This window comes from Lupinus angustifolius, unplaced genomic scaffold (assembly GCF_001865875.1).
Source record: "Lupinus angustifolius cultivar Tanjil unplaced genomic scaffold, LupAngTanjil_v1.0 Scaffold_19_65, whole genome shotgun sequence".
Taxonomy (NCBI): Eukaryota; Viridiplantae; Streptophyta; class Magnoliopsida; order Fabales; family Fabaceae; genus Lupinus; species Lupinus angustifolius.
This window is the reverse complement of record NW_017719353.1, coordinates 57,269-70,706: the sequence shown is the minus strand read 5'-3', so window position 1 is coordinate 70,706 and position 13,438 is coordinate 57,269. Positions and strand designations below refer to the sequence as shown.

The following is a 13,438-nucleotide window of genomic DNA, read 5'->3' as shown; positions in this document are numbered from 1 at the left end:
AATCTAATTTGTTAGAGAATAATGTTGAGGAAATTAAAGTATATTTAATTTGTGAGTCAAGTCATTAGGATATTATAAGTCAAAACTACTTATTAAAAACTCTTGACTCAAGAGTCAAGACTATTATTATTCTTAAATGATGACCTAATATAATATAATAACTTTTTATATTTATTTACGAGAAATTCAATTCAATATTTCATTCATAGATTTGATCATTATGAAAAAACACAACACAAATCACTTTCCCTAAATATTGATTTGTTTAGGAAATATTAATTTATCTCTTCATTATAGAGTAGGCGCTTTTTACGAACTGGACAAACAGCAAAAGGCATCCCGTGTTCATTTTTACTAGATTTGGCTATAACTTTATGATACAGTTGGTAATTATATCAGACTATCATTCTTTTAAAATTTAAATTACTATACACTATTTGTATTTTATAAAATCTTAAATTGATTCACTTTATACTTTAGTGCTACTAAATATGCCCGCACTTTGTTTAGGTGAGATACGCTATCATTATCTAATTTTTATGTCACAACTTTATCTAAAGTTCTCAACATATAATTAGATTAGCTAATATATGGAAGTAGATCCAAGATCTGAATCATATCAAGTCTTCAAATAAATGAGAGGGGAAAAGCAAACCGATTATTTTAAGAAAAAGAAGTAAGTTTATAATAAGTTGGATTCAGATACTATTTTAAAAACGAGAGTGACTTTACGGAAATACCCATGTGTCATTGAGCAGGAGCTTATAAGTTATAAATATGGCAAGTGGTTAACGTTATTGATCTAATTGCATTTTCAACCCTTTAATAATTTATTCTGAATTTAGGTAACCCCCACGTTTCTGGTATATTATTCGAAGAATCCCAACTTGTAACAATTGTGTACAACCCAATGTTGTGAAACTGGAGGTCTGGTATGTTTGATTTGACCGGATGATTTTATACATAATTACTATTTTTTATTCTATAGATATATATAACTATATATAAATATAAAATTTTATGTAATTAATAATCATGTATAATTTAATTACATTGAATTAACGTCTATTTATCTTTATTTGGACTGAAGTGAAACAAAAGATTAAGGTAAAGTTCAATTATTTTAATTTTTAAGTGAACCTTCCAGTTTACTTTCTAGGTTAATATGGTTTAACCGGATTTAACACGGTCGGACCAAAATTTCTCCAGTTCAAAACGGTTCAACCCTCACTCGGTTAAGACGATAAACTAGAGTCATTTTCAAGTCCGATCAACAGTCAAACCGGTTGAACCATTCAATACATTCCGGTTGGTTGAAAAATATATTTAAATTGAAAACTATTTTGAGATAGAAGAAGTCCTCCCTTTTAAAGGCTTACTAGGCTAGGGTAGTCCCCGACTAGGGTGGTCCCCACGTTTATAGCAATACTTTCAAAGGTGTTTATAGATTATCTACCAACAAAGTCCTCATGTTGATGACATAATTTGACTCTATCCTTGTGAGATAAGAGATAACTCATGTATAAACCTGGAAATGCTTAATCTTCCTCTATTTATACTCATCTCCCCCTTTCATTATTATTAACTAGCACAATTAAACCCAAATTTTTTGACTCTATCCTTGTGAGATAAGAGATAACTCCTTTACCAAATAAATTAAACTTACTTGTTTCATATATACGACTTTAAAATAAGTACAACTTCACAAATACGACATATCTCTCTTCTCTATGTATAAACCTGGAAATGCGTGATCTTCCTCTATTTATACTCATCTCCCCCCTTTCATTATTATTAACTAGCACAATTAAACCCAAATTTACCAACAAAATGTTGATCTAGTAGTATAAGACCCTACTGGATTCCCAACATCGAGGGTTCCATTACTAGGAGCAATACTTGTTGTGAGAGGCAGTCATAAACCCCAAAAAAAATTAGTCCATTACCCTAAAAGGTGAGGAGATATCTTTGGTAGATTATTGCAGCTGGCAGAAAAGAAGCCAAGGGAAAAGTAGGATAGAATAGGGACACTAAAAGTGGATTGATTGGAGTGCAACAAAACTTTGAGAAGTTGGCAAATCGTAAAGCTACCATTGTATTCATTATCGATAGCTTTTGTACCTTTACCATGTTTGGCATCAGCATCTACAATCTCCATGTTATCTGCATACAGAAAACCCCACATGGCCAAAAGGAGAAAGATAAAAAGATGCGCATGGGTCAGAATTTTTGACACCCTTCAATTCCCAAAGCCAATCCTTTCATGTAAAATATAGATTACAGCAGAAGCAACATCTGGTGAGTTACCAGCAAAGAATCTTTCATAGATATCTATCACCAACTACATAACAAACATGACAAAGGCTTAGATGCCAAAAAGAAAAAAAAAGATACAAGTTCCACTTATGGTTACACTTCCTAATGTTATCATAGGAGATCATGGAAACCAACTTACACATGAAGAAAAACCAACAAAAACGGAGGAAACCAATAAATTCAGCAATATCATCAGTTAGACCAGACATGAACTAGGCCATTCCTATTGCCGGTATAAATCTCATTGCGCTCTTCATCGTAAAAGAGGGCAGTAATGTCTTCCAAGGCTTCTACAACTGTGCTCCTAATTTTGGAGACACGTTTTCGCTTCCTTGAATTACAACTGCTACCAGAACAATTGCCAGCGCAACTGCACTCCTTCTCAATTGGGAAGCGGCTATTACTTGCTCGTATTTTGGCGAGACACTTGCCAGTTAAAATGTTGCTGACATTGATGGAACCTGCTGCATAAACAAAGCAGAACCTGTAAGTAATGCGCCTTTAAAGGTAGAAGGGATTTCTACCTCACAAGAATAAAATAATATAGATTGATCACAAACACATTCCAAACTAATTAATAAATATGACATGCTTGCTATCCCATTTTATGTTTTAGCATACCAAATAAAAAATGTTAAGCATTTAAAAAAATCAACTATTACGTTTGATGATCAAGCTACATGAGTAAATGTCTAGCTCTTTCAAAAAATATCTCTTCTACAGTTTGACCATACCTCCCATCATAGAAGGTGCATTACAAAGGGAGGAGGGACGGATGGAAAAAAGTAACGTACCATTTCCTTCAGATAATGAGTCATCAGAATCAGCTTTGCAGTAGGATATGATGAGATCCTGGTCACTGGTTATGTATATGTTGTTTGTATTGCAGTCGGGATGCCACAAGAGGTGATCCTCAAAAGAAGTGACAAGCTCTCCACGGAAATTCCACACAGCGACAGTTCGATTTCGAAATGTAAGGAATAACTGGTTCTCATATAGAAAGATAAATGCAGATGGTGTCATAAACTCACTCCTGCTAACTTCTGTAAGCTCAAAAGTCCGCACCTAAAATTCACTAGAAGTTAGATATCTGGATAGATGAGAAACTGCATACAATGCATGCAAAGGAGAACATTACTTACATCAAGAATTTGCAGGTTCTCATTTTCTTGCTTGACGAGTAGTTTTTCATTGAACTGTTCAATAAAATCCACCTTCTTATTCCGATAAAGGAGATGGTTGAATGATTTCAAAACAGTGCCATCTTCTATTGAGAGGATTTTAAGTGGTACATGGCTGCTTGCTTTGGAAAAGATAAGCAACATGATCCCGGGACTAATCAAAAGAAATAATCAAACAATAGCATATTAGCATACAAAGGTAAGACCAACCAGAGAAACTAAATAAAAAATGATATTAGCATATTTCCATATTGATATTAAGAATAGAAAAGCCAATATGATATTAAACCCAAAAAAAATGAAAAAGAAAGCTAATGTGATGTAATTTCAGAATGTTATGCTTCACAGTAGACCACATCTATGGTGGCCTGTATAAGTGAAAGTAAAATTCATACAACACGAAATATTACCTGATCTTAATTTCTTGGACATTCTTATCAGAAATAGAGTACAGCATCATATAGTTTTTCAGGTCAAATACCTTGTATATGCTATAGGATCAAAAATGAAAAGTATCACAATCAAGAAATCTTGATGAATTGCATAATCATATCCCTGTGTAGAGGTATCATAACAGTTAGATATTTACCTATCCTGAGCAGAGAACGTCAGTACCTTCCCATTAACATCATCAAACTCTACAAAACCTGGCCACTTCAGAGACTCAGATTCAAAAAGAGCAAAGCCAGCATCTGGTTGACCCCTCCTTATGTATCTGAAAAACATTGAAGTTTCAGCAAATGACACAACTAATCAACTGGAACATGCAAATATCTATAGCGAGTATAAAACAACAGAGAGATATACATACTCAATTCTTGTGCTTCTGCATTTCAGAGAACTGTAACTGTCAGAAGCATAGACGGATACTGTGATAAGTGAGTCATTATTCTTGTTATAAAACAGACTTCTTATAACTTCATCAGGACTGACATTCAAAAAGCATATTCTTGAATTGGTTTCTGCAACAAAAAAGTTGAAATATATAAATTATGTATCTATTTTGCATCAAAGTGAACTGGGTAGCATATAAAATACCAATCAACAATACTACCTCGGCTAAATGCCGCACAGACACCAGATTGTGCGAGAGCAAAAACAATGTCCCGAGCTGCTGCAATCTCAATAATCTTTGATCTTTTCCTCAAAAATGGCAACACCACAGCTGAATGGTCTTTTGGATCATGAGTATCATATTCTTCCTATAAATATATCCATCAGACATATCACAATAAGTGAGGGGAAATGAAGCATACATGCAGCAAAGTATGCATTTCACTAGCAAACGAGCAGAATTTTCTTCCACATTCAATGATTTAAATTAACACGTCGTATTATGCGATAAGAAGTAACCATTTCAAATTTAAAATAATGCAAGCATCACATTATATGACAAGAAGTAATGTTTCATATTTAAAATAACAAAAAAAATCATATTATACAACTGAAAGCAACAGTTTCAAATGGGGAACTAAACAGATATATGCATGGTAGTTAAAATCGAGATTCCACTTAGAATCAGGAGGAGTCAAAGATCGTAAATGTAGGATCGTAACACGACTCATAAGATCATACTTATTAGTATATATATATATGCATAGAAATTCACACACACACACATACATATATATTCATAAAAATTCATATATATAATACTATAGATATTCATAAATATGCATATATATTCATAAGTCATAATACTAAAGATAATTATAAAAACAAAAAATTATATAAATTATGAAGTAATATATATTCAAGTCATAAGAGTCATAGATATAATATTTCATAGGTCATGCATGATAGCAAAATAACACAACTCCACAAGTTCCAACTAAAAAAATAAGGTTTTAGTGTTTTACAGCCGCTGTTCACATTTGAAAAAGTTTATGGGGGCTAAGAGAGAAATTGGGCTTAAAAGGCTGGGTTAAAAGCCCATCAGATCCATTATTTATAAATAAAAATTTAGGGTTTCAACAAACCGGGTCGCACATGACCCAGTCATCCTTCTTCTCTACCCATGATGGTGCTGAAGTTGAAGCTAAAGTTGGAGATGACGATTGCTGGTCGCGTGGTGCTGGAGTTTCTGGTCACGTGTCCGCTCGTGTGACTGCTGGAGTTGCTGGTCATGCAGGCTTTGAGAGAGAGAGAGAGAGGAAGTGAAGCTGCACGACGATCCCACCCGATCCCATGGAGGCGCACCAAAGACTGAGATTGAGCACGGGTTGGGGGTCGAGGATCATAAAATTGTGTGATCTCACGAGTAGGATCACGATTTTGACTCCCATGGATATATGTAATGACTACCGACAAAATCACACTTAATGAGTTCGCAGTAATACAGGAAACCAAATCTCCCTAATCAATATTAGGCAGGATATCTTCAACAGAATTGACAGCTTTATTTTACACTATTTTTTCTATTTTAGTGTCCCACGCGCTTTTTGCTCCGAAGTATTGATAAAAAAACACGCGCCAGGCTCAGCTAAATCACACTTAATGAGTTGGCACTAATACAGGAAACTAAATCTCCGTAATCAATATTCCGCATGATATCTTCAAGAGAATTGACAGCTTAATGTTACAATATTTTTTTTAGTGTCCCACGCGCTTTTTTGCTCTGAAGTATTGGTATAAAATCATGCGACAGGATCAGACTAGTCATCTAGTCGTTGACATCTCTTCAATCATTAATTCATTATTCAAATTTACTGCACATACCAAAACAGTTATTGACACTGGACAAAATATTAATCCAAAACCATTACAAACAATGAAGCAAACAAGAGAATCATAATTTGAGCAGCAACCATAGCTAACAATTCACAAAGGCAAACCCTAATACACCTTTTTATGATAAGCAGTATACTCAAACTAAAACAGATGAATCATATTCACACCTTCCATATCCAAAAAGCACAACAACAAAAACGAAATAATGTTTCATTGTCCATTTCATCAATATTTCCAAACCCTAAGTTCTATGACATGATAACAACAACAACAACAAAAAACAACATTTTTAAACTCTAACCCTAACGAAATTCCTAATTTCTACTTACCCACCATAAAAAATAACAAAATTAGCAAAATCAAACCTGCAACCGAATATTACGAAACCGTTCCTGGGCATCACTCATGCTAAAACCACGATCCCTTTTGGAACTTATCTCACGCCTCTGAAGTTTCTTAACACTGTTAACAAACCCGTCAGCAGCACCACCACGTCGCGGCCTCTTCGTCGCAATGATTCTCCTCCCAGAACAAGGTCTAGGGCTCACCGTAATCCTTTTACCACTTCCACCTTCCATTGAAAAACCCTCTTGTTCTGAATAGAACCCTAGAAAAGTGAGATTGGAAGAGAGAGAAGGGGAAATGGTATATATAGAAGGAGGAGAGAGAAGCAGAAAAGGAAAAGAGAGAGAGCGGGAGAGTGAAGAGGGAAGGGAGAAGAATTGGGAATGGCGTCTTCGATTGTGATCTCGATTCAAATATTACAAAATCTCACTTTTCACACCAAAAATTATGACATCGGAATCGATAAATTAATACACAATCCAATATCAGCAATTTGGCAAGTTTTCGGACCAAGCCCAATGTAATGTCTGGTTCTTTCCATTTTTTAGAGTAAATTTCGGGCTTTTTTTTGCATACACTAAAAAAATCTCAAAATATGTGAATGTAGATTAAAATAATTATTAATAAGACAAGAATGTCATAAAATATTCATAAAATTAGAAATTTGCTCAAATTTCATATTTTTGAAATCGTTTTCGGTTTTCATAATTTTTAGGGACTAAATTAATATATAAAAAATGTATAAAAATGAGTCTTTATCCTTTTATATTCTAAAGATAATGTGTTGGTATTTATATTTTATACTACTAATAGGTGAGTCCAAGCACAACATACACATTTATTTTGGGTTAAAATTGGGAGTTTAAAAGCAGAATTTGTTATTATCAATCTGACTTTAAAGAGTATAAAAAGAAGGGGGAAAGTAATATTATATGTAAATGTATTGTCTCTCGTATTATAAAAGCCTAATAATATCATTTCTAGTATTGAAGAGGAAATATTTTTTTCTTTTAATTTTAAGGGTAAAAATATCATGTTTCTATCCAACACTCAAATTCTAAAATGTATAGTGGTATTTCCTTAAAAATTTGATGCCAAAAATTAGTTTCGCGGGAAATTGTTTTTTTTTTTAAATTATGAAATTTGCCAAATCTGTTTCTATTTCAATATTTTTAAATGGAAAACAATTTGTCAAATTCGAGCCGACGACAAGGAGACCTCTTTCACCATATTTACTCATTTAGGTTGCCTAACCTTTTTCTACTTTTTTGCAAGATTTCGATTTCAAAAGTGTCATTGGTGATAACAAGATTATAAGGTTTAAACGACTTTATCCTATAAACTAACTTTTGAATTTGAGTCAGACCTAACATTCTAATATGGTATTAAAGTATAAGCCTAACTCTCACATATCATGCATCAAGAGATGCCCTTTTGTATTGGGTCCAAAGGTATCCCCATCACTAAATATAACCAACCTAAATAAATTTCACAATATTCGCCTCATTGTCTCATGAATAATTAAAATATATTATATACTTCTACCATTGTCAATTTAAGATAAAACCCCCATTATATCGAACTCTGAAAGATGAGCTACTCACATATATATCACATCTACAAACTTTACGTTTCAGATGTTTAGCCGAAAACATGAGGAGTAGATAGTTTAATTTTTGCTAAGGCATATACTTATGAAGCTCAAACTACGGTTAAAATTATTGATTCATAAAGTTCGGCTTATGTTTAGTCCTGCTTGTAAGATGCTATTAGGTACTCGATTATGGGAAGATTAGATATTAAATCTCAAGCATTCTATGAACTTTATTTGGGTCTTCCTACACATTTCGTGAAAACTAAAATGCTTATTTTCAGTCTATTAATAAGGTGTGGAGAAAGATTCAAGGGTGTAAAGATCAAAAGAGGAACACAAATCATCTATCTTCATTCCATCATGTTTCAATAAAAATACAACTTAATTAAAAATAAAAGTAATAACAACATAAAATAATATTTTTATATTATCTTAATAAAGACAATTAACTAAAGACATGTGAATATAATCATTTTGGGATATAAGTTTTGTATTCCTTTTATCCATGGTAGGGAAAGACAAAGATTTCAAAATTAAAAAGTAGAGATTTTTTTGGTGGTGTGTGTTGGAGGGGAAATGAATCTTTTATCCTAAGAAAATCTTGTTTCATGTATCAAACCAATTAAACTTCATAGAATAATGTAAAAATATTAATTTCTATTACTATAATTTTTATTTTTAACTGAATGTAATTTTTTAGTTGAATGAGGACATCAAATGGGATAGGTGATGTTCATCCATGCTAAAGGATGTTAAAAATGTATTAAATAGTGAGTTTGATCGTGATTTTAGAAACTCCCAAAAATTTGACTTTTTGAGATAATTAGGGAGAAATGTGGTTGATACAAATATAATTACATTCATCATATGATTCCGCGACTCACTATTAAAGTTTGTAACATAGCGAACCTATATTTAAAATATTGGGATGCACTTGACTATGATTGAGTCTGTTTGTAAGCTCCTCGTTGATTAATTAATTCCAACAATCTAGACCTATCTGAGTTGGGTTTAATTCCAACAATCTAGACCTATCCGGGTTGGGTTTATTTATATAACCTCGTGATTGCACTTAAGGTGGGTTTATTCAAGTTTTTATTCATTTATGAGAGAATCAATCTTGCTTAATATTTGTACAATACTCAGTTTTTCTATACACACATGCCATTGAAAATCCTTAAAATGGTATTCAATCCCTTTTATGATAAAAAATTGGTACATTGTAATGAGTTAAAACAAAAACAAATTATGATAGAGCAAAATTTACAAAGTTTTACGGTATGTTTGGTTGGGTTAAAAAGTGAAAGAATGAAAAGAAGGGGAAAGAAATGGGAAAGGAAAAATTGTTTTATATTGTTTGGTGGAACCCTTAATATTATATTTTCTCTCCTATATTAAGACAAAAACAGGTGGAAAGATAGAAAAATGTAAGCTCTAAAAGTGTATGATTTTATACATTATCATTGCATCATTTATACATCTTATTTTATTATCGTTGATTTTTCAAGAAAAAGTAATACAATGATGAATTATGTGTTGAGTGTGATTAAATTATTACATTGACACTATATGAGTATTACATTTAAAAAACGTGTTAGCGACACTTGTAGATGTCGACAATTTACTAAAATTAGAAAAAAAAACAAGAGAAAAATATATGCACTTACAATGTATGAGTTTTATACATTGTCACTACATCGTCTATCATTTATGTTTTATCATCATTGACTTTTCAAAAAAAAAAGTAATACAAATAAATGATGGATGATATACTAGTTGTGTATAAATCTTTATACAAATGGTGTATAGACATTGCACTCAAAAAACAAATCAACTAAAAAAATATTACATTTCTACTCATTTTCTTCTCTTAACTTTTCTTTCTATGCATTTTCTTTCCTCAATTTTTCTTTTCTAAATCAAATATAGTATTAGTGAAATTTAAAAAATTACTCTCCCCTCTCTTATATATACACAATTCACCCATAATTTACATATATATTACAATAATCACTTATATAGGAGAAATACAACAAGATAATATTTTAAATAATGTCCATTATCTAGTGAAGAAAAGTCTAAATTGTATAAGAGTCAATATTTCTTCATTATTTTGTTTTATTACAATATAGTATAAAAATGATTTAAAATAATGATATACAAGTTGGACTGAGCCAGATGGTTGGACCACCCGGACCATTGACTGGCCTTAGAAGCGGTCCTAGCTTGTATAGTTAACTGGATGGTTTTTAGACCATTTCAGACCGTTCAAATTCCAGCTCGATCGGGTTAACCTGAGATAACTCGAATCAGTAAACTGGGAGGTTTAAATACATAAAAGGAAATTCCCCAAAGGAGAAGAATACAATGGTAGAAGAAGAATGCATATTTATTAATGGAAGAAGCACAAGTAACCAGACCACAACAAAAAGCACAAATAACAAGGAGAAGAAACCGCAGAAAGGAGAGTCACCACCAAAAAAGGAAAAATAAAAACATTCTTACGTCTAGTCACCATAGTTTTTGTTTAGGTTTTTTAACAAATGTTGGGTTGGGTATATAGTTGAGTATGTTATTGAGCCATTTTTCTGAATATTTTTATTCTATATATGTGTGTGATGTTATATGGTTCAAATGAACGGCTTAATCAGTTGACCAGTCAGATTTTATACGAGACCTTTTTCGGTTTAGTATCTTATATGAGTTTCATAATATTGATTTAAACAATATTTCTTTAGAATTTTTGATATATTTCGGTACTAATAAAAAATAATGAATAAATATTGAATTATGTATTATTTAAACCTAATATTTTAAATAAAAAGGGATAATAAATGTAATTAAGTTAATCAAAATATAATATATTGTGGAGACAAATTTGAATAGCATAAGAGTCAACATCTCTTCATTATTTTTGTTTCATTGCAATATAGTAAAAGAATTATTTATACAACGTTTCATTAGAATTATTGATGCATTTCGTAATGAATAAACATTAAAAAAACAATGAATAAATATTGAGTGTTGTATTATTTAGACATTTCTCCATAATATATCAAACTTTTTTAATTCAATTATACTCATCACATTTTTGCTCCAAGGGGTATTAGTATAATTTACTATTATATTAATGAAAGAGTTTAAAATTTATACACCATCAATGCAGAAGTTTTTTATGCTGTCAGCACATCAGTCACTATTAATTTATATTACTTTTATTTGGGAGTCAATAACAATTAACAAATAAAATATAGATAATATATTATTAGTGTAAAAACACTTATACTATCAGTATACACATATTAAATATTTAATGAAATATTATATGAACATGTACCATACTCATCGCTTGAAAACTAAAAAGGACAGAATGAGCGTAGATATAATTACTTGGTAACTTTTAATTGACTTATATGTCAGATTTAATATTCATGATGCTAATTATATTGAAAACGACCATTTGATATTTTGATTCCATTCTACAGTTGATATCACGTGCAAAGTTTGTAGAAAGTACAACAAACCAATGTTGTTAAAACTGTACCAGATATTAAATCACTCAGAGGACTGGTATAACGATATAATAGTTCAACCGATGGTTTAGTAATTAAATCGCATGCAGGTGGACATACCTACTTATATATATAAACCTATAACAAAAAATAGGTATTAATCAGCCAGTTTAGTCAAATACCGCTGGTTCACCAATTTAGACCAGTTTTTTAACCAGTTTTAACCAATTTTAATATTTGGCCAATTCAATATTTGTAGCGTACCAGTTAGGAGTTGGTTTACCGGCTTTCCGGTTAAACCAACCGGTACAGTACGGTACGGTACAATTTTTACATCAGTGCTACAAACTTGTATATCTTGGATCAGCTTTATAGAGACATCAATTTCAAGACCATGAGTTGAAGAAAGAGAGTAGATAGTTTATTATATAATTTTGGAATTCTAACCATATCTTTATTATTGATTTGAAACAAAATAGTTGAGATATTTATGTAATAATTTATGAGAGTGAAACCTCACAAAGGCAGTGAGTACACACACATATACGCTTCTAATACTACTATAAATGAAATGAATGGTACATGAGACTTATAGATAGAATTAATACGCTGAAGACATTAATCTTGTTTATGAAAGGTGAAAAACCACCTAAATGTATTTCAGAATTAAAATTAATACGCTGAAGACATTAACGCACAGTTTTCTTCGATATATTCAATATTATAAACTAATAATTTCATAAATAAAAGTTATATACGGACTAAATTATAAAAATATACTTTTTATCTATACTTTTATACTACTTAATAAAGGGAAATAACAAATAATCACCCCAATTTTACCCTCATATCTTCTTATTTTTATAAAAAAAAACATATAACATTTTCATACTATAACGTTGTCTTCTTATAACATTATCATCTTATAACATTATCTTCTTATAACATTATCTACAAAAAAAAATCATATAACATTATCTTCTCTAATTCTATATTTATTAATCTTCTTATATTTTTGGTCTCTAATAAGTTTCTATGTAATATTTCTTATATTAAATAATTTTTTTAAAAATATAACACAAAACTAATACATATAAAAAAATAAGAATGCGGGTTGATAGGCACGAAGTGCCAATCGACATGCTAGTAATCAATAATGTTTTTTTAATAATCCCCTAAATTTAATATGAGAGATATAACATTATTTAAGTGAAAATATAAACACAAATGATTACAAATAAAACGGTAAGAGATTTTTCGGGAGATATATATAAATAAATATAAGAAGTAATAGTGTTAAGATTAAAATAGTTGAACACTATGCCAATATAGTAGGGATGATAATAAAAATCAAATTTACGAGTATTCACCTGAACCTGAAATTAATTGGGAAAACTCGATGTAATTGGGTTTGGATTCGAGTTTGGGTTTTACCCGGGTTTAACTTTCTAGTTCAGGTTCGGGTTTGGTAGAACAAAGACTCTAACCCGAACCTCTCTCCGAAGTAATAAAAAATACACCCCCACCCTTATATAATTCAATTTAAAATTGAAATTTCTATCATGTGTCCGTTGTTTTTAATTTCTAATTTTACTTTACATACTATTGGATCTTCAAACATAACAGAAATGAAATAATACAAGAGAAAATAGAAATGTCAAATAAAAATGAATCGGAAATGATATCATATTTCCCTTAGTACTATATAATTTTTGAGTTTTTTCCAGGTTCGGGTTACCCAAAACCCGACAGGTTAGGGG

At 31.1% G+C, this 13,438-nt stretch overlaps 1 protein-coding gene across 2 annotated transcripts; it reads right to left on the bottom strand.

The window, feature by feature from the left end:
* Positions 1 to 2,237: 2,237 nt before the first annotated feature.
* LOC109338222 lies at positions 2,238 to 7,033 on the bottom strand. 2 transcript variants are annotated; one of them, XM_019575408.1, is made up of 8 exons: positions 6,593 to 7,033; positions 4,552 to 4,699; positions 4,309 to 4,459; positions 4,087 to 4,212; positions 3,908 to 3,988; positions 3,459 to 3,651; positions 3,111 to 3,381; positions 2,238 to 2,777 (listed from the first exon to the last, which is right to left on the bottom strand). In XM_019575408.1, exons 1-8 carry the CDS (start codon positions 6,803 to 6,805, stop codon positions 2,509 to 2,511), a joined length of 1,452 nt encoding a protein of 483 aa, XP_019430953.1. In that variant the 5' UTR covers positions 6,806 to 7,033; the 3' UTR covers positions 2,238 to 2,508. The 2 variants fall into 2 exon arrangements, with proteins under 2 accessions (XP_019430953.1, XP_019430952.1); XM_019575407.1 differs by having other exon boundaries at positions 2,238 to 2,780; positions 6,593 to 7,023.
* Between the last annotated feature and the right edge of the window lie 6,405 nt (positions 7,034 to 13,438).

What these genes read in the sequence shown, in the direction of transcription:
- LOC109338222 (XM_019575407.1), bottom strand. Translation starts at nt 6,805, where the DNA reads ATGGAAGGTGGAAGTGGTAAAAGGATTACGGTGAGCCCTAGACCTTGT. An exon ending in ACGTTCTCTGCTCAGGATAG is followed by an intron (nt 3,989 to 4,086) that starts GTAAATATCTAA and finishes TTGATCCTATAG; the next exon opens with CATATACAAGGTATTTGACC. An exon ending in AGAACCTGCAAATTCTTGAT is followed by an intron (nt 3,382 to 3,458) that starts GTAAGTAATGTT and finishes AGTGAATTTTAG; the next exon opens with GTGCGGACTTTTGAGCTTAC.